The following is a 21419-nucleotide window of genomic DNA, read 5'->3' on the forward strand; positions in this document are numbered from 1 at the left end:
CATTTCATTATTTAATTTTCCAGGTAACTGGAGCTATACTAATTAAATATCAATCTCTTTAACAATTTTATTGAAAAGTTTTCAAACAGTAAGACATGTCTTTGTTTTGTTTGTGAAATATACTGAATAATTTAATTGTTTCTTATTTAAATAAGTTAATAAATAATTTTATACATGACTTTTGTAAACTTAGATTGTTGCCCCAAAATTTGTTAAATTAAGGTCTTTACTTGGGGTCTTCATAATCAAATATATTAGAATGGTCTGTATAGAAATGATGTCCATGTGGAGACTGCTGTCCTTTAAATGTCCCTCAATACCATAATTTTTAAAGTTATGATGACTGCTTTTTACAGTGCCCATCGTGTCTCCATTTTGTTATAGCAATGGCTTTTTATTTCTGTCAGTTTTTCCTCTCTGGTCACCGTCTTGCCATTTCTTCCGACTTTCTTGTCATGTGCTCACTGAGGACTATGACATTAGATCACTAAATTTGTTAAAAATTTAAGTCTAAATTGTAGCACAAATATTTTTTTAATCAAAAACCCAGGAGGCTCAACTGTGATAAAATATATGTATTAGTATTTTGTTTTCATTTCTAACTTTGTATTAAATGCTGGGTCTCCTGTTCAAGAGATCTTCTGGATAACTGAGAGAAGTCTCAAGAAGAGTGAAGTTGCACACGCGCATGCGTGTGTGTGTGTGTGTGTGTGTGTGTGAGAGACCAGCCTTTAACCTGGTGTGGTTACTACTTGAAAAGTGATGGCATGTCATAAAAAAATGCAACCATACACATTTATATATACATATTTGCATGCATGTATACATACATACATACATACATACAGATGTTTGGGGGGAAAATAGGATCACAGTTGCCTAAGCTTTAATCACCCTTAATATAGTGTATCAGTCAAGGTACATTTACATTAACAGACAATTCTAGTTATTTTAAGCAGAAAAGATCAAATGCAAATAGATAGGTGCTTACACAATCAATGAAAAGCCTGAAGCAATAGCTTCTAGACTCAGTCCTCAGAACATCCCTCAAAACCACCATTGAACTACCCTGGCTTCAAATTGGAAACCTGCCACACTCAGAAGCCAGGACATCGGGAAGCCACAAATATCAATGGTAACTTCAAAAACACACCATTTTAACTAATATCCAGGAATCTCCACAGCTTGCACCACAACTACTACCTCCAGAAATATGTCTCAACTGATAGTTCTCTACTGGCAAACAAAACAAAGCAAGACAAAACAAAACAACACAACACAACACCCTCTTCCTTGCCTCTTGATATACACAAAGGAAGAACACTAATGTGGAAAAATTCAAATTTCTCCTTTGGATGAATACCAACAGAAGGAGCAAAAAGCAGCCTCATTTCCATATCCCAAATGTGAGTTAGTACATCTTATTATAGGTACTTAAAACCAGGCCCATCACTCTGTGAGTGTCTCTGAAATGTAGTTTTTAGTTTCAATTGTCTATTGTACAAGAAAACACACGAGAAGAAACTTTAAAATGGGTGTTGAATGACTAAAATAAGTGACTTAAGTAAACAATGGGAAAAATCGTTATTCTTATTTAAAGCATACATACACAGGGGCACCTCGGTGGTTCAGTTGGTTAAGCATCTGACTCTTGGTTTTGGCTCAGGTCGTGATCTCCATGTTGTGAGATTGAGTCCTGGTTGGGGCTCTGCATTCAGCAGGAAGTCTGCTTGAGATTTTCTCCCTCTGCCCACCACGGACCCCCGCCCCCACTTGCGCTTTCTATAGATAAATAAATAAAATCTTTAAAAAATATAAAAAATAAAACATACACACATACGTTAAACCAATGAAATACCAGGTTTACTGAATACCAATGACAACATCAATTAAAAATAAGCATTAGTGGGATGCCTGGGTGGCTCAGTCCATTAAGCGTCTGCCTTCTACTTGGGTCATGGGCCCAGGGTCCTGTGATTGAGTCCCGCATTAGGCTCCTTGCTCAGTGAGAGGCCTGCTTCTCCCTCAGCATGCTGCTCCCTCTGCCTGTGTGCTCTCTCTGACAAATAAACAAAATCTTTAAAAGAAAAAAACATTAGCAAAATTGGGTATGGTGAAACTAGTATTCTTGTGTATTGTTAATAGAATTGGAAATTGATATCACTGTTGGAAAGAAATTTGATAAAATATTTTTTAAAAAAACCATAAAACTGACAGTGTTAAGAAATTATCCTTCTTTTGACTGAAGAAATTCATTGTAAATGTATTTATAATAACAAAAACCCAGAAACAATCTAAATATCCAACGATAGGTAAGCACCTGACTATATCATATTGCCTCTCTAGCAGGTAACATGATGCTGTCATTGAAAATAATGTTTTGGGGGTGCCTGGGTTGGTCAGTCGGTTAAGCATCTGCCTTTCGCTCAGGTCATAATCTCAGGGTCCTGGGATCGAGCCCCACATTGGGCTCCCTATTCAGTGGGGAGTCTACTTCTCCCTCTCCCCCCTGCTTGTGGTCTCTATCTCAAATAAAATAAATAAAATCCTTAAAAAAAAGGAAATAATGTTTTGAAGACTTTAATGACAATAAAATACAATTTTTTTAAAATGAGGTACTAAAGTGTTATATAAGGTTCCTATTCTTTTAAAGATTTTATTTATTTATTTGACAGAGAGAGAGAGAGCACAAGCAGGAGGATTGGCAGGCAGAGGGAGAGGGAGAAGCAGGCTCCCCAGGGAGCAGGGAGCCCGATGCAGCTCTCTATCCCAGGACCCTGGGATCATGACCTGAGCCGAAAGCAGTCGCTTAACCAACTGAGCCACCCAGGCGTCCTAAGATTCCTATTTTTATTTTTATTTTATTTTTAAATTTTTTTAAGATTCTTATTTTTAAAAAACAAAAGTATTTATGCATATAAAGTTGGTAGAAAATGTTAATTTTCAAATAAATCTGCACTACTTTTAAATAATATGCAATACTATTTTTAAAAAATACTCGAAAGTAGGTGAACACTGAGAAGCTGTAAGGCCAATGAGGAAGAAGGATGTTAATATTTTTTACCAGTAATTCCATTTCTAGAAATGTATGCTTAGAGATCATCTAAGAAAATGTGCAAAATGTTAGGTTGAAGAAAAACATGCTTATCTCAGTATTATTATAAGAATGAAAAGATATAATCAACTGAGGAACAGTTTGACAAATTATCATATGTTATACTGACCATACTGAAAGAATGAATGTAAGGCTTAAAATAATGGATCAACATAGAACATAATTTTGATGCTAAGATTTAGTAATAAAAGCAGAATATAAAATGGAGTGTCCTCTTCTATATAATTAATTGCACATTAGAAAAGTAACTAAATAAATTAAATTTGAAAGAGTCACATGAAAGCATACGATATAACAGCAAAAATAAGTGAACAATAATTGCAACAACCATGGATGAATATTACAAATATAATAAGAATAAAATTAATTCACAGAAAAATTCACACATGAAATTGAAACATGCAAAATCAAACAATGTACTGTTGGGAAATACATGCAACATGTGTACTAAAACTTGACAAAATACATGATAAACAAAATAATCAGGATATTGGAAGTCTTTGGGATGAAAGGGAAATAGGAAAAAAGGTGTGGGGCATTGGTTTAGGGCACATGCATACCTTTCAGTGTTCTGGAAATATTTTAAGATCTGTGCCAGGTGCATGAGATTTATTTTTCTTCATACACTAGAATATAATGAATACAAGTTCATATACATTTAATATTCAATAACACAAATTTTAAAAGAAAACGAGAGAAAGAAATTATATAAACTGACAATATTGTTTGTATTGAGGGTATTGAGTTTATGAGTCAGTCCTCATTTTTTTTTTTTGCATCACCTCAGTTTAATAATCCAATAAATGACGAAAAAGACAAATAATGAAAACAGCATCATATAGCACAGCAGCTTTGTTTGGCTCCCTCCAGATAAAATCTTCAGTTTTCCCATAGTTTTACCTAGAAATCCAGTTGTAGAATCAAATTGTGAATCCATTTCAGCTAATAATTTATTTTGATGTTTAACCTCATGGCCTATTTCAACGGAAAGAGATTTTATAGCAGTTACTTTGCTTCTCAGACTTTCAATGAGTCGTTTTCTTCTTCACAGGCACTATAGCCACTGTTAGCATAGCCATAGTTCCTATAGTTGCCAGGAGGTGCTCCTTCACCCAGGCCTGCACGCCTCATCCTGCCAGAGTAGGGAAGAAAAAAGCAGATGGAGGGGTGGGTAGGAAGGGGCCAGGGTTCCCCGGACGGTGTCTTCAGTACCTGGGCCCAGAGAAACACCAACTTCTTTCCCCAAAGCGCCACATCACTGGAGTCTAATAAGTCCTCATTTTTTTCTCCTTTTTTCTCCAAATTTTCTATAGTTTAGTTATTTTACTTTGCTAAGAATCTCCCTTGTGATACTGTTATGCAATTATAATTGAATCATTTGTATCCTCAGTTTTATTAATAAAACTCAGTAAGTGTTCCCTTTTATATAAAGTATTTTCTTCAAATTGTATGGACCAAACTAAGTCAATTGCTCTAGAAATTGGAGAGCCTGGCATGTATTTCGTATGAAAGTCTGAAGGAGTCAATTCACTCTGTAGAAAAAGCTGCATTGATTCTAGCATTTTAACCTGGGAAATAGTTTTTTGTTTGGAGTTTGTGTTTTGTTTTGTTTTGTTTTGTTTTGTTTTTGATAAGGGCTGTGTTGTACATCAGAGTTACTGGCACACACCATCAACCTCTAACATTCTAATTAAGATGTAAAGAAAAAAGTGAGTGCTTTAACTGGCATTTTATTTCATTTCTTTAAAAAAATAAATCACTTGTTTAGACATTTGTAATATATTCTCCTGCACGTTTGTGATACTGTGTGATTCTATTTGTTTGCCTTTGGACAGCCTTAGATGCAAGCTCCGAGGAGGGGTGTTTTAAATATTCTGTAGTTTTTAGCCTTTTCAGACATAATGAATGCTACAGTTAGTATCTACAGAATGTGTTAGATAGATTGTAATGAATTGTAAAGTTAAATGTGCCAGATGTTTTAATAAATGTCCATTTTACTGTTACCAGTTATCCAATGATCTGTCATGTTTTTGCTATACAGACTGTTACAGACAAAAGAATAATTAACTAAATATAACCCATTCACGGAAGTAATTTCTGTTTTAATTAAAGTAATGCAATTAGCTGGCCTCCTTGCATCAAGATACATTTGGCATATTTTAGAGTTTAATTTTTGGTATTGAATTTAAAAAATGCTAATTGTGCCAGTTAATTAAACAGTGGCATTCTGCAGTGTACAGAAGATTAGGCAGCCTCAGTTGTTTGTGTTTGTAATCTTTCTTCTGCAGGACCGAAGAATGAGTTGTTCCTCTTTTATGGGAAAGGACGCCCAGGAATTGTTAGAGGAATGGACTTGAATACCAAGATAGCTGATGAATACATGATCCCCATAGAGAATCTGGTAAACCCTCGCGCTTTAGATTTCCACGCAGAAACCAATTATATCTACTTTGCTGACACCACCAGTTTCTTAATTGGCCGGCAGAAGATAGATGGCACAGAGCGAGAAACTATCCTGAAAGATGGTAAGTGACAATACGCAATATGAGCAGCAAACTGCCCCATGATACGGCGCTGGGAAAGGATAAATCCGACGTATGTCAAACTCACTTCACCCAGAACCTAAGTACTTACTGTTGATTTAAAAACAGTTGTTGATTGGATTTTCTTCAGTAACATTATTTCTACCTGTTTTTCACACACTAGCATATTAAAACCTCCATGATAAAATGGAACTTGGAATTGTCCACCACATTTTAAACATTACTGGAATTAAATTAAGCTACTTATTCACCTTCATGGAAAATGCAGATTTATAATTATATGTTTATAGTGCTATATGGCAGAACATAAGATTTAACAGGACATAAGAGACTTGTGTAATATTTGATTCTTACTAGGATATTGGTCATGTCATTCAGAGTGCATTAAAAATATCGATGTCCCCATTGTCAGTGCATTTCTTGCATATTGTTTCTTTTTTTTTTAAAGATTTTTTTATTCATTTATTTGACAGAGAGACACAGCGAGAGAGGGAACACAAGCAGGGGGAGTGCGAGAGGGAGAAGCAGGCTTCCCGCCAAGCAGGGAGCCTGATGCGGGGCTCGATCCCAGAACCCTGGGATCATGACCTGAGCTGAAGGCAGCCGCTTAACGACTGAGCCACCCAGGCGCCCCGCTTGCATATTGTTTCTTTATAAATCATTAAAACTGACTTCCCTAGAGTTGCCCTTGAAATACCTGTATTCACAGAGATACTTTGTTTATACCTAGTTTTACTTATAAATATTTATATGCAAGACTATATTTGCAAACATATATGCCTATACTTTATTAAAACAGTGTATTTTATAAATTTCATGGCTCAAGAACAACCAATCAAGTAACGAAATAATGTAACTTTGGTATAAGTAGAAAATATCTTTAATAATCAAGCAAACCAAATCTTTGACTACTAGTCAGTCACCTTTAGATATGTTCAGTTATGATTCTGGACCTCAGTTTCCTCACATACACACCCTGCTCACTTCTCAAATATTTTAAAAATCCTTGATTTAGGGAGCATTAATTATATGTTTATTAGATGAAGAACACTGTGTTAGCTATCTTAGGAGATAAAAGGAATGTTAGAAAGTGGCTACTGCCTTCAAGGTGTTCATAATCTACCTTTGGAGAGAATATAAAAGCACAAAAAATGTAAATGTTTTGCAGCATTTTATTTAATTAATAAGTTCAAAGCAGACCCAAAGAAAATATATGATTATTGGGGAATATCTGTGTAATGGGTCTCCACAGGGAGGAAGAGACGTCTTTATGTGAGTGTTCCTAGAGAACTTTGTGTGCAGGAGGTGGTATTTGGGCTAGATTTTAAAGGAAGAATGTTAAAGGGGAGGGGAGGACAATTTCAGCCACAAGGAATTCCGTAGAGAAAAGAAAAAAAAAAATCAAGTACTACAGAAAGAGGGTGAGGGGAACATTAAGTAGATCACTACAGGAGGTTTTGGTCCCAGGGAATAGGGTCAGAGGAAGAGTGGAAAGTGTGAGGTGATGAAATCAAAGACTGAAATGTGAGGTGAAGGGGCTTGGAGGAAATCCTGAAGGGCTAAGAGGCAGGAAATGCTTTTGAGTCAAAGAATAACGTGAATGAAAAGATATTTTAGGAGAATCAGTCTGGTGGTAGAGTGCAGAATGGAGCAGAGAGGAGGGAGAGAGAATAAAAGCAGATACGGACTAAAATTATTTACAGCATGAGTGCTAATGAGTGGTGGTCTTTCCTGACTTCATGGGAATGGGGTAGTATAAGGAGATTATTCATTCAATTCAGGTTCGCTACAAATCAAACCTTGAATGATAAAATGTACACTTCCCATGAGCGACAGACGGAGTGTTAAAATGAAAAAAATAGTTTTTTTTTTTTAATATTACTGTTGTTGTTTATAGTTTACTGATTAAGGCAATATAAAGCCACCATGACTTTTTAGAGAGGCTAATTAGAGTTAAGATTTTTACCTTAAATTGGACGTGACAGAGGCTTTCTGCCCACTTTTCTCTGTCATGTGATTTCAAGTGATAGAAAATGGACAATTTTAGAAGGACAATAGACTTGCACATTCTCTGTAAGCAGATACATTTGGATTGCTGTGATTTTGACCTAGAAATTTTCATGAAGGACTGAAATGTAACATTGAAGGTTCTTGGTTTCCTTTCAAAAAGTGTCAGTTCCTGTGCTGTGACTGAATGTTCCAGCTAATAATCCTAACTTTGATAACAATATCTTATCAGTGACATTGGTGGGCCTTTGCTTTTCACCCCAGCAACAGAGATCAGCTCTAACAGCCGCTTGACGGCCAGGCACATCTGTACAGTGTTGCTTTGGCAGTATGAAGGTTATGAGAACATTTCATAGATTTCACACCTGAAATACACTTAACATTTTGATATTCCTATGCAAGGACAACTTAATGTTTTTTTTATTACTCTTTTTTCTAACCAGGAAGAAGGGAGGAAAGTAATAATAGACATTATGATATAAGATTAGCATGTCAAAACAGAAGTTATATTTGGCAAATGACAACTTATCATTCTTGAAATCAGAAAAAAATTATATTCTATATGTGTTCATTAATTTAGCTAGAATATCCACCATCCAACCTGAAAACTGGGAGGCAGTGTTTGGTTTGACAAATTATTTTGTAAGCTCGGTAGAAATTCTGAGTCTTAGATAAATTTGTACAGTTTGAAGTACAAGGCTATAAAGATTTTGCTGCTTGTAAATATAACATTAATATCTTGGACATCTTTTATGTAAGCTTAGATCCTTTCTATAAAGAAAGAAAAACACCAACAGCATTTCTAAAAAGGCCCATCTCTACTCATTCTTTGATTTTTTTTTTCTCTCAGAGGTTTATGGAAAACTTCCTAAAGATGCTATATCCTAGAGTCTGTAGAATCTTGTGGGCTAAAACAGTAGTTAAATAAAAGATAAAGGAAAATTGTCCCTTTGAGATACTTACATCTATCTCAATAAGTACTGAAAATATCTATGAAATGAAGACATACTAACAATTTAATTAAAATAGACTTCTGTAAAGACAAAGCATGTACCAATCGGTAAGTTTTTTATTCTCTGGAATTCTTGCCATAATTTTTGTAAAATTCATACTATTTCTTTTAATTAATTATTTGATTTAATTATTTGTCCAGCTAATAAATAAATCCTGCAAATGCCTTCACTGGTCCAGGTGCTATTGTAGGTGATGGGAATGCTGCAGTAAACAGGATAAAGCTTCATATTTAGTTTGTATCTAAATAATGGGAGGAAGATAATAAACATATATGAACAAGATAATGATAACTGCTGTAGCAAAAATAAAGTAGGATACTGTGGTAAAAAGTAAAAGGCAATTATGAACAGGAGGCAAAATTAGACTAAGTGGTCAGGGAATTTAAAGTAGCCATTCTTGCCAGTTATAATTGTTACATTATCTAAGAGCACAAGATAGATGCTCTTTATAAGATCAAATTCACTTCTTGGGTGTTTGTCTAAGATTTATTTTTCATTGCAGTATGAATTATAATTTTCAACAGAAAGGAAAAAAAATATAAAGATGATAACTTACTGTTCAATTTATTATTGTATGCAGTCTGTTAATGCAGTACTTGTTTCTAAACGGTATAAATTAATTCTACTGGGATACATATATCCAAATAGAAGGCATGTTAAAACAATCTTTCGTATTGTTCTATATCTTTAAAATATTTAAAAAAACACTCAAAGCATTTTTCCTGAGTTTGAAAGTTATTAATGCCTGCAGGTATAACAGAAAAACTGTACTCTCCATAGCTCCCATAACTAAACTGGAGATTTGAGGTGACCAAGTTTGCGGTAATATGTTACAAAAGCCACAGGAACTAGCAGAAATCCTGTGCTCTTAAATGCTTTATATACTGACCTCATCTATATATATATATATTTATGGTGGGTTCTGTTTGATTGAGATCTGGAGTGTGCACGCGTTTCCACACCTCAGACTCCTCCTTTACCTGAAGGTATTTACAAGAGCCATGAAATTGGAGAACAATGAATAGCTTTGGATGGGATGCAACATAGGATCTATTTTCTGATATTATGAAAAGTGTAGCCAAGAGAAAGGGGAAGGAGTTTTTCTGTACAGAACATATTCTCCAAATGACATGTTGGAAGATAATCTGTTGACATACTACAAAATGGTAGTGCCTTATTGCTTGTCCAGTATGTGAAGGATCAATCCCTATTCTTCAGCTCAGTCGCATCCCTGGAATCTCCATACTCCCTCCATGGATTTTAGAATCCAACAGTTCCTCCAATTTGTTGGTTTGAAATGTATGATATTATACCTGGGACATGAATTATTATACACTACTGTAAAATTTTGAACCCTCGCTATCACTACTACCACCACCACCCACCTACACCCCCCAACCCCCCCAGATATGACTACCAACTTAGGACCCACTTCAGAACTCCAGAAATATTTCCAGGCCTCTACTCTAACTGATCCTAGGGTGGCTACTTACAATAGATTACAGGATTTGATCTGTTTCCAAATGACACCAATCTTAGAGTGAGATTATCATTTTCTAGAGATCATGATTTGTTCTTGGATTTCAGTGAACTTCGTCACTGTATACCTCTCTAGGAATTTCTAGTGTGTCATAAAGATCCAGTTTACTGTGTGTGGATTTATTTTATTTTTATTTTTATTTTTGTTTTTATTTTTATTCCAGTGTAGTTAACATGTTTAATTAGTCTCAGGTGTACAATGTAGCAATTTAACAATTCCGTATATTACTCAGTGCTCCTCAAAATAAGTGTACTCTTAATCCTCTTCACCTATTTCATGCATCCGCCCACCTACCTCTTCTCTGGTAACCCTCTAGGCTTTCTATTCTATTGATCTGTGTCTATTTTTGTGCCAGCACTATACTGTTTTGATTACTACAGCTTTGTAATATAACTTGAAGTCTGGAATTGTGATACCTCCTGCTTTGTTTTTCTTTTTCAAGGTTGCTTTGGCTACTCGGGGTCTTTTGTGGTTCCGTACAAATTTTAGGATTGTTTGTTCTAGCTGTGTGAAAAATGATGCTAGTATTTTGATAGGGATTGCATTAAATCTTTAGATTGCTTTGGGTAGTACAGACATTTTAACAATATTTGTTATTCCTATCCATGAGCATGGGATATCTTTCCATTTGTCTGTGTCATCTTGAATTTCTTTCATCATTGTTTTATAGTTTTCAGAGTACAGATCTTTTACCTCTTTGGTTAAGTTTATTCCTAGGTATTTTATCATTTTTGGTGCAATTGTAAATGGGATTGTTTTCTTAATTTCTCTTTCTGCTGCTTCATTATTAGTGTATAGAAATGCAATGGATTTCTGTACATTCATTTTGTATACTGCAACTTTACTGAATTCATGTATCAGATCTGGTAGTATTTTGGTGGGGTCTTCAGGGTTTTCTATATATAATATCACGTCATCTGTAAATAATGAAAGTTTTACTTCTTCCTTGCCGATTTAGATTACTTTTATTTCTTATTTTTTTAAGATTTTATTTATTTATTTATTTATTTATTTAAAGAGAGAGCGACAGTGAGAGAGCACAAGCAGGGGGAGTGACAGAGAGGGAGAAGCAGGCTCCTCTCTGATCAGGGAGCCTGATGTGGGGCTTGATTCCAGGACCCTGGGATCATGACCTGAGTTGAAGGCAGATGCTTAACTGACTGAGCCACCACGTGCCCATGGATGCCTTTTATTTCTTTTTGTTGTCTGATTGCTTTGGCTAGAACTTTCAGTACTATGTTGAATAAAAGTAGTGAAAGTGAATATCCTTGTCTTTTTCTTGACCTCAGGGGAAAATCTCACTCTTTGTTCTTGGATGTCAGTGAACTTCAGCATTATTAACTAGTAATTTCTAGTCATAAAGAGCCAGTTTTATAGTGATGAAACAAACATGTTGAGCTATCAGTAATGAATTATGTTAGAAAGTTCCCATGAACTTTAAGTAGTGAGTATGCCTTGCAAAACATTGTAAAATTGAGAACAATCTTTTACTCTCTTCTATTAGATTACAGGTACATATCAATCTCATTTTTCTGAAATTAACTCTTAAAGGAAAAGCTCTGAGACTCTGAGAGGTGTAGACTCTGGCTAACAATTAAAGAAAATAATGAATACATTTATCAGTCATGAGACATTTCCTAATTAAAACTTTAAGAAGTGATTTGTGAACATTTGCAATTCTTGAGAATCTAATTGTTATTGTCCTACTGAGTAGCAAGTTTATAGCCTGTTTGCACGTACTGACTCCCATTGACTATCAATAAGATGTTTTTTCCAGAATTCATTGGAGATCTGAGTCCTCAAATATGGGTTCAGTTCCATTGTTAATTTGCTAGTATATATTTCTCATATTTTTTATGTTTCTCATGAAGTATATGAGATATTTGAAAAAAAAAATAAACACCTCTAAGCCAATATATATCTTTTTGTCTGAGGAGTTGACATGAATAGAAGAAGCTTGAAATCTGGATTCTAAGATACAGTGTCATAAAAAAAATAGAATTGGTCATGAGGCTAATGAATCTGGGAAAGCATAGAGAAGATATCTTTCCCCTTATTTGTTTCCACACAACATAAGCATATATACCAGACATAATACATGCTATTTGTACTACAAATGTATGCATACAACATACTACAAATACATGGATATACACATTAGCTGAGAATAGCTCTAGAAGCTTCTACAAAAAGTCTATTTTCTTATAAATGCTAAATTGCTGGTAAAGTCAAAAGAGAAAATGTGAAAATATTTGGTAATCTTCAAAGTACCATGAGAGTATTATTACAAATATAACCATTATATTAATAGATATTCTGATTAGTATAATTTTTTGCACATTTTAAATAAATTGCCAGTTTTCAGTATAAATTAAAATAAAAGAAATGTATTCCACCCAGTTGCTTAATTATTCTTAGTAGTATGTGATTTTTATTTGTGACTTAAGAAATCACTTGGGAATCCTTTATTAACCCAGGACTACTATTGTAAACATTGACTATAATTGTACTATTGCTTAGGTTAATACCAATTTCTGATTAAAAAACAAGTTTGATAGGTTATTCTTGGCAGATATGACTGTGGGGGGTCCTAGAGTAGGAAATGCTAGTTCAAATTGCGGGGCGAGATAATATCCACAATGCAAGCTGAGCGACTTCCCATGAAACTTGCCATTTTGAGTGGACTTAGGGGAGTGGTAAATCATTGTTTGTGTAACAAATACATCAGAAATGTGACTCTGACCTATCTAAAGCATAACTTTATTTTTTGTCTCCCATTTGGCTTTGAAAATTTATTTTGTAAGCTCTCTTACTAGCAAAATTTTGACAGCAAAACTTGGTCAAACCCCAATCCTTTCTGCTCCCAACTGGGCAACTGACAGACTTCTTAGTCACTTTAAATCAGAAACACAGCATTAGTTTGGTGATTAGAATGCCTAATCCATTCCACTATATGCACATGTATTTCAGAATTCTAAATTCAATGTATCATCAAATCTTCCCTGCTTATCATTTGTGTTGTCTTCTGGCTAGAAGCCTGGAAAAGGAAAGGAAGACATATTTGGTTCCTCGTTTTTCTCTGCCTTGCATTTATTTTCCCTGCCACCCCTCCCAGCTTGCTAGTCAGTTACCAGTGCTCACTGCTCAACATTGGCGGGAACTGATTAGAGGGGCATGAGTGGTTAGGAATGATTAGAGGGGCATGAGTGGTTAGGAGTGATTAGAGGGGTATGAGTGCTTAGGAGTGATAAGGAGATAGCAAGGGTCTTATTTGAACTAGTCCCATTGTAATACTGGCCTCTCTCTGAACATGATGGATTTTTAAAATTTACTCTCTTGAGGGATTTGGGTACGTGTGTGTCTCTATGTCTGTGTGTGTGCATGTGTAAGCTTTTTGGGGATTTTCTGTTGGATCTCACTAATTTCATTTCCCTTGGCCAAAGTGTATGAAACTATGCTTGTGACTTTGCTTCCCTGAATATCCAGTTCATGCCCATCCTGTTATTGTTTGAGTCCTTATACCCTGCTGGGCAACTTTGTACTTGACCAAATACATTCCTTATGCCAGCATTCTCTTTTGTGTGGTCTACAGAATAATTTGCAAACCTTCTGCACTAATAAAGTATGGGAGTACAGATACCGTGCAAATCAACCGCTACTACTTTGCCACCAGAGTTCATCTTAGCTTTTTCAGATGTGAGGCATTTTTAGGCATTAGCTATGTGCATTTGGGAAGACCAACTGTTGAGAGCTCAGTTCAAAGATCTCTCAGAAGTCCTAGAGAAGCTCTATCACTAGAGTTGAGGTGAAGGGCATTTCTCCAATGTCTCTTTCCTATTACCTTGGGAGATTGAAGGGCAGGGACTAGAGACTTAGAGAACAGCACAGCAACATCTCCGAAGTTCACTTCTCTTTACATTCTCTTCCCTTTATACCAATGACCCTGTTGAGGCATCCAAGAGCTGTAGAAACAAATCTGATCTAGTTCATTGTAATATATGAGAACTTTCATTTTTCCTCACACTGATTTTGATATTTTTTTCATCATTTTGACTCATAATTCATGCTTTAATTTTAACATCCCATTACAAATGTCACAGTGAGTTACCGTTGCTCCTAATTCTGCAACCAAATTGCTGACGTTCTAATAGTCAATAGGCAGTGGTCCAAATGACACCTGGAAAGAAAAACAACTGTAAGACTATTTTTGAAAATTCATTTAAACATACAGGTGGTAACAAAGAGTATTTTCACTCTCCTTTATCTCCTAGTTCCTTTTTTTAATCTAATTTTAATATCACCTAGATTCTTAATTTTTATCTTAAACACTTTAAAATAAGGATTTTGCAAGGCTTAGAATTGAGTCTTTTCAAACTAAAAAAGTGTTTAAAAATAATAATAAAAGCACACACTAAAGCTCTCAAGAGGTTACATGACAGCGCCATCCCTAGCCATGACATGAAAGAGCAACTCTTCACCTTCTCATCCTTTCCTCTGACTGTAACAACTCAAACTTTGCCTATCATTTATATTTTTAAGTGGATGGAACACTAGATGTGGAATATTTCCTAAAATGTGATATTCCTGCTCAGTGAGTTTTATCATCTGAGTTAATTTTCTGTCCAGATTCTCCAGAGTCACAAAATATATACAAATTAAAACTATTTTCCATCCCAGACTAGCATTGGCTCTCAAATAAATGAAAAAAAATTGCTTATTCACTGTGCATCATGAGTCATAGAACTGTTGCTATTAATTAATTCCCATTGCCTATACTGTTCTACTTTATGCCCCAGAGAAAATTATGTTACTTTTGGATACCACAGTCATGAATTGTGAGTTGAACAAGTTGGGTTATGGGGAGTGAGCTCTAGCAGAAGAAAACTAGTGCACCTAGCTATGTGTATATACATTCTATAACCTTTCTACCACAGATTGATTTAACAATAAGCTTTGCCACATATATTTAACTATATTTAGAGTCAAAAATATTGGATTAAATGTCAATCATATTAGTTATTTGGTATCATATAAACAAAAATCTTTAAGTAATGGATTTCTTTTTTCTTTCTTTTTTCTTTCTTTCTTCTTTCTTTCTTTCTTTCTTTCTTTCTTTCTCTTCATTCTTTCTCTTCATTCTTTCTTTCTTTCTCTTTTTCCTTCCTTCCTTCTTTCCTTCCTTCCTTCCCTCTTTCCTTTTTCTGACCACACTGGCTGTATTAACTGGTATTCTTTTATTCTATCTAAAAATGGCTACAAGGGGGCACCTGGGTGGCTCAGTCGTTAAGTGTTTGCCTTCGGCTCAGGTCATGATCCCAGGGTCCTGGGATCGAGTCCCACATCGGGCTCCCTGCTCGGCGGGAGGCCTGCTCCTCCCTCTCCCACTCCCCCTGCTTGTATTTCTGCTCTCACTGTCTCTCTCTGTCAAATAAATAAATAAAATCTTAAAAAAAAATAAAAAATAAAAAATAAAAATGGCTACAAATTTTATTCTGAATACCCGTATATTTCTTCTGATAATCTCTAGCTGTTTTTATAATTTCATTTTTACAAATCAGGTTTATTGTAACATAATTTACATATAGTAAAATCCACTTTTTTTTTTTTAAGGAAATAGTTCAGTGTATCCAGATGGACAATCAATACCACAATCAAATTAGAATATTTCCATCTCCCCAGAAAGTTCCCTCATGTTCCTAACAGCTACTAGTCTAATTTCTACTCTGGTCTAATTTTTCTTTCTTTATTTTTACCTTTTCTGAAATGTCAGAAAAGTTTCATTATATAGTGAATAGCTTTTGAGTTTGGATTGCTTCACTTAGATAATGCTTTTGAGATTCCTCCATGTTGTTGAATGTATCTATTCATTCTTTTTTATGTTGGGATATGTATGGATGTTCCATGAGTTTTTTATTCTTTTACCAGTTGATGTTCATTTGGGTTGTTTCAAGTTTAGTCAGTTATGACGAAAGCTGTTATAAACACTTGTATACGATACATTGTGTAGACATGTGTTTTCATTTCTAAAAGTGGACTGCCCTGTAATATGGTAAGATTATGTATTACTTTATAAGAAAATGCTAAACCCAAAATGCCAAACTTCAGTGTGTCCAAACTGGTTATCAAAGTGGCTGGATCATTTTACTTTACCAACATCAAAGTATGGGAGTTCCAGTTGTTCTGCCTTCTCATCAATGCGCACAGTATTATCAGTCTTTTTCATTTGAGCCATTGTAATAGGTGTATATTGAAAACTCATTGTTTTAATTTGAAGGTTTCTACATCAAGGTCATCTTAGGGTCTGATTTTATTGACAACTGCACCTCTTCTGTTGACCAGTTACCTCAATGAGTTGTTTGTCCTTTTATGTTTTTTGTATATCTCATAATTATTTATTAAATGTCAAACAGTGAATTTAAAAAAAACCTTAGAGATTCAAATTAGTAAAATTTATGCCTGGAGACTAAGCATATCTCTTCTGTCAGTTATTAGTGTGGAAAGTTTGGTCAATCTATTCAGTAATTGGATTGGATTTAGATTTTGTTCTTACTATAGTTACCTTTGGTAAACCAAATCTTTCAGATCCCTCCAGTGATGGGCTGATACTACCTTGTGCTTGATGAGGAGAGTTGGGTATGCTTGCACCTTCCTCAGCTTTCAATAGTCCGTTCACAGCTGCCTTACTGAGAGATCTCTCTCTACACTCTTACCCTTCCCTCAGTAAGATTATTGTGCTGTTACTAAGTGAGAAGCTTCTATTGGGTAGAAGAGGGGCTCTCCATTTTCTTGGTTAAGACTTGGTCTTAGGTCCTATGTGTCTGGGGTTTTGAGGTGGGTCTTTCTGTGCCTCTTCTCCTTTGGCAGCCAGTGTCTTCCATGTTCTGCGGGAAGTCCTGGCCTGTAAATAATTGCTGCTGCAAGCCCCAGGGTAGTAGCAAATATCTGTGTTTTTTGTTTGTTGGGTTTTTTGTTTTGTTTTGTTTTGTTGCTGTTGCTGTTTGTTTTTGTATGAACCCAAGATTATGGGTTCAAGCAGCTTTACTCTGCTTTCTCCAGGGATGAACCACTTTGCTTCTCCTGTTCCCTCAGCATCAGTGTACCTTTGATTGGACCAGTGGCAGTAGAGTATCTTACTCTTCTCCAAGACTAGTGTTGCTTGTTCTGAATTAACAAACTTGTGGTAAGACCAAGGGTTTTCCTACCCCTCCCTCAGGGTCACATGGCTCTGGCTTGTATCCCTCCCTCACGGGTAGCTAATCTTTACAGATCGCTTTACCTTTGAGGAAAGGAAGGTTTCCTGCACCTTTTCCTGTGGCAGGTGATTTTTTGTTTCTATACCCTCCTCACAGTCAATGGATCGTTGTCTTGCTTCTGAGAGTGGGAAAGTCTCCTTCTCCATGCCCAGTGGTTTAAGGGATTTCCTTTGTATGTGAGAAGAGTCTGGGGACATACAGGGATCTCTCTCAGGTTTCCTGCTATGCCTTCAATATTTCTCTTGTGAACCCAGCAAAAGAAATCCCTTGTGCTGGTTTGTCTCAAGAATTCTAAACTTTCAATTAAATCAAACTAGTTTTAAGAATTCTTTACCATTTTATCTTTAAATGTCTATTTTTATGGCAGTTTCCTTTTCCTCCTTTGTTCTGCCAATGATACACTTCATGCCTGGGAGAGTCCTTTCACATTTGGGTATTTCATCTTGTTGCCTTGGGATCTCAGCTTTCATTTGAACTCAAGAAAAGTTATGATATTGTAGATTATTGGACTTTCTCTTATTGTTATGTGTTGCAATATTCTTTTGCAGCATTCTGCATCCTAAATAAAGCCCAATGCCATATGTCTAAAATTCATTAATGCAAATGGGAATTTAAAGAAAAAGATTGAAATATTTTTAAAGATTTTATTTACTCATTTGACAGAGAGAGAGAGCACAAGTATGCAGAGTGGCAGGCAGAGGGAGAGGGAGAAGTAGGCTCTCCACTGAGCAGGGAGCTGGACACGGGGCTCGATCCCAGGACCCCAGGATTATGACCTGAGCTGAAGGCAGCCACTTAACCGACTGAGCCACACAAGTTCCCCCTAAGATTAAAATATTTTTAAAAACTGCTTTGTCTCCCTTCACCTTAGCATTAGAAGCAATTCTTAAAAATACCGAGTACTACTTATGAATGCATTGAATCTCTTGTGATGCTTTATACATCCACAATTTACACATAAAAAAATTTCACTTGATGCAAAAAGATTTGTGTTTTCTATTTTTAATAAGCTCATACTGCATCTTTTAACCAATAAATAAATAAATAAATAAATAAATAAATAAATAAATAAATGTCATGATGGGAGTTTTCACTTTGCAAAAAGAAAAATAGCTTAATGCTTTATGTTATCAGAAAAAATCTGTTATTAAAGAGATGGTACAGGAAGCCTATCTGAAAATCTGACCATTATTCATTGCTAAGATTTCTATTTATTTATCTATATAAGACGTTAGCTACCAAAGATCTGCCAGATAGTCGGCGAGGTGTTCATCTAAAATTATAAGATTGTTGTTCTCAAAGAATCTGCATTTTAGTTTAATGCATCTGTCAGATTACAAATGAATCAAAGGACTATATATAAGACCAAGCAGAGAACCCAGACTTTCCCTCTATATTAATAAAAATTAGTGGAAAATATTAACAAAATATATTGATAACAGCACTGAGAAATTGAAAAAAGTATATAATGAGTCATCAGAAATAATGAGAATTTTCTAGCTAGAGTACAGATTGGATCATATTGACCAGAGAGCAAGAAACCATAGCCTAAAACATCACAAGTATAAACTTCAAATATCAGAGGTGAAAGGGAAAGGGAGAACCTTATTTTCTTAATAAAGACTAAAAATTATTTTTAAAAAGAAGGCCTTAAGGCAATCTTTAAAGCAACTTAATAATTAAGTGAATTAAAAATAATGGGTTCAGTTCAATCCATCCCCCCTGGAATTAATTATACTCCCAAAAAATACACATAAAAAATGGGTTGGGATGTGTCTATTTGTTTAAGTGAACAACAACAAAAAAAAAGAGTCCTATCTCAAAAGCATACAAAAATAAAGCTTAAGGAGCACAAAAAATATAAAATTTAGGAAAATGTGTTTATTTATGGTATTGGAATATGGAACATTTTTCTTAAGACATAAAACCCAGAGGCTATTAAATAAATTATATATATATATATTTGTATGTATATATATATGTGTGTGTATATATATATATTTAATGACAAGGGGTTTGTAAGCAAGGAGAAAATAAACTAGGCAAAAATCTTGACAACATATAAAACAGAAAAGAATGATTATTTTACAGTTTTAAAGACAATGTCAGAAAAAAATTAAAGAATATTTGTCAAGGTAATTCACAAAAAAATACAAAATTCCTAATTAAGCACATAGAGATGCTTAGCATTATACTAATCATGAAAAATCTAAATTAACACAATAAAATAGGACTTTTCCACCTTTATCAGATTAAAAATTTTTAAAAATTGGTAATAGCATTAGTAAGGTAATAAGAAAATAATATATTTTCCACACTATTGGAGAAAATGTAAATTGTTACAATGGTTTTGAAGCATTATTTGGTAATGTCTATCAAAATTAAATTATATTTACTATCAGCCCAACAATTCCATTATTGGTTTTCTATCCAATTGATGTGTACACATGTTTAAATTTGTAATAACATTATTGTAATAGCAAAAAATTGGAAATAGCATAAATCCATCAAAAGAGGTATGATGCATTTTTGCTATGAATGATACTAAGTAGCAGTTAAAATGCATGAGGTAAAGCTATATAGTTATATGAACAAACCCTAGGACAAACTGAAAGGTAAACAGAGTTGAAAATATTTTTTGCAGGCAGGATGATTCTCTTTATGTTACTATATCAATTTTTTAAGAAAGATTAACAAACTGTTTATAGTGATACCTTTAAGAAGGGCCATGTGAATTATTTTACTCACATCTGACTGTCATTTTAGAATATGTAAAACATGAAATGCAGTCATATCTTCCTTTCTTTGGCAAAACAATTTTATTGTTTAAAAAGTTAATGTTATAGGGGCGCCTGGGTGGCTCAGTTGTTTAAGCATCTGACTCTTGGTTTCAGCTCAGGTTATGATCTCAGGTTCGTGGGATCGAACCCCGCATTAGGCTCTGTGCTCAGTCCCTCTCCCTCTGCTCCTCCCCATCCCAACTCTCTCTCTCTTTTCTCTCTCTCAAATAAATAAATAAAACTTTAAATGTTACATTTGACATACAAAATATCATTTTAAAAACTGTTTGAATGTGCCTCACTGTCTGAGACATCTTTAAGTGTTTACTATTTCCATAAAAACCAAGGGCAGTTTCTCCTTGTGCAAAAGGGAAAGGCAGGGGCGCCTGGGTGGCTCAGTTGGTTAAGCGACTGCCTTCGGCTCAGGTCATGATCCTGGAGTCCCGGGATCGAGTCCCGCATCGGGCTCCCTGCTCAGTGGGGAGTCTGCTTCTCCCTCTGACCCTCTCTCCTCTCATGTTCTCTCTCTCATGTTCTCTCTCTCGGATAAATAAATAAAATCTTAAAAAAAAAAAAAACCTTAAATGTTCATCTTACCTCTTAGATGGATGTTGTTCTAGTTTAGTTTGTTCTTTGCCTGCTAAACCCTTCCCCCAAATCTTATAACATTGAATTTCTTCCTTTTATATTACATGAGGGAATTTTTTTTCTAACTAAAGGTATGTCTTACTGTGGGCTAGTTGTGCTACAATCTTTGCTTCTTATATCTTAATAAACATTCATCTACTTTCAGTTATGACTTAATTGGCTATTTAAAAAAATAGCTTTGGGACCAATTTCTTCACCTACACATAATTACTTTGGCAAGTCCTATACAGTATTTCACATTAAGACTACTTCAAGGATTATACAGTTAAAAGGAAGCAAAAGGAAAACATCAATTTTATCTCATAATTACCTTTAAAAGTTTTTAAAGTTAAACTACTGAATCAAACAGCACATCAAGTAGCTAAAAGTAGTGTAATACAGGGCGCCTGGGTGGCTCAGATGGTTAAGCGTCTGCCTTCGGCTCAGGTCGTGATCCCAGGGTCCTGGGATCGAGTCCCGCATCAGGCTCCCTGCTCCTTGGGAGCCTGCTTCTCCCTCTGCTTCTCTCTCTCTCTCTCCT

General features: G+C 35.1%; 1 protein-coding gene and 1 pseudogene across 1 annotated transcript in view; one reads left to right on the forward strand and one right to left on the reverse strand.

Moving 5' to 3' along the window:
• The window catches only part of LRP1B (LDL receptor related protein 1B), a 1894461-nt gene that overhangs the window by 1082644 nt on the left and 790398 nt on the right, over nt 1-21419 (forward strand). The window contains exon 11 of the mRNA XM_073905704.1: nt 5404-5640. Coding sequence (XP_073761805.1) covers nt 5404-5640 — 237 coding nt within the window. The remainder of the gene's footprint in view (nt 1-5403; nt 5641-21419) is intronic.
• Nucleotides 3894-4363, reverse strand: LOC112812040 (BET1 homolog pseudogene; annotated as a pseudogene).

Source organism: Callorhinus ursinus, unplaced genomic scaffold (genome assembly GCF_003265705.2).
Source record: "Callorhinus ursinus isolate GAN/ISIS: 27379988/994484 unplaced genomic scaffold, GSC_fseal_2.0 scaffold2, whole genome shotgun sequence".
Taxonomy (NCBI): domain Eukaryota; kingdom Metazoa; phylum Chordata; class Mammalia; order Carnivora; family Otariidae; genus Callorhinus; species Callorhinus ursinus.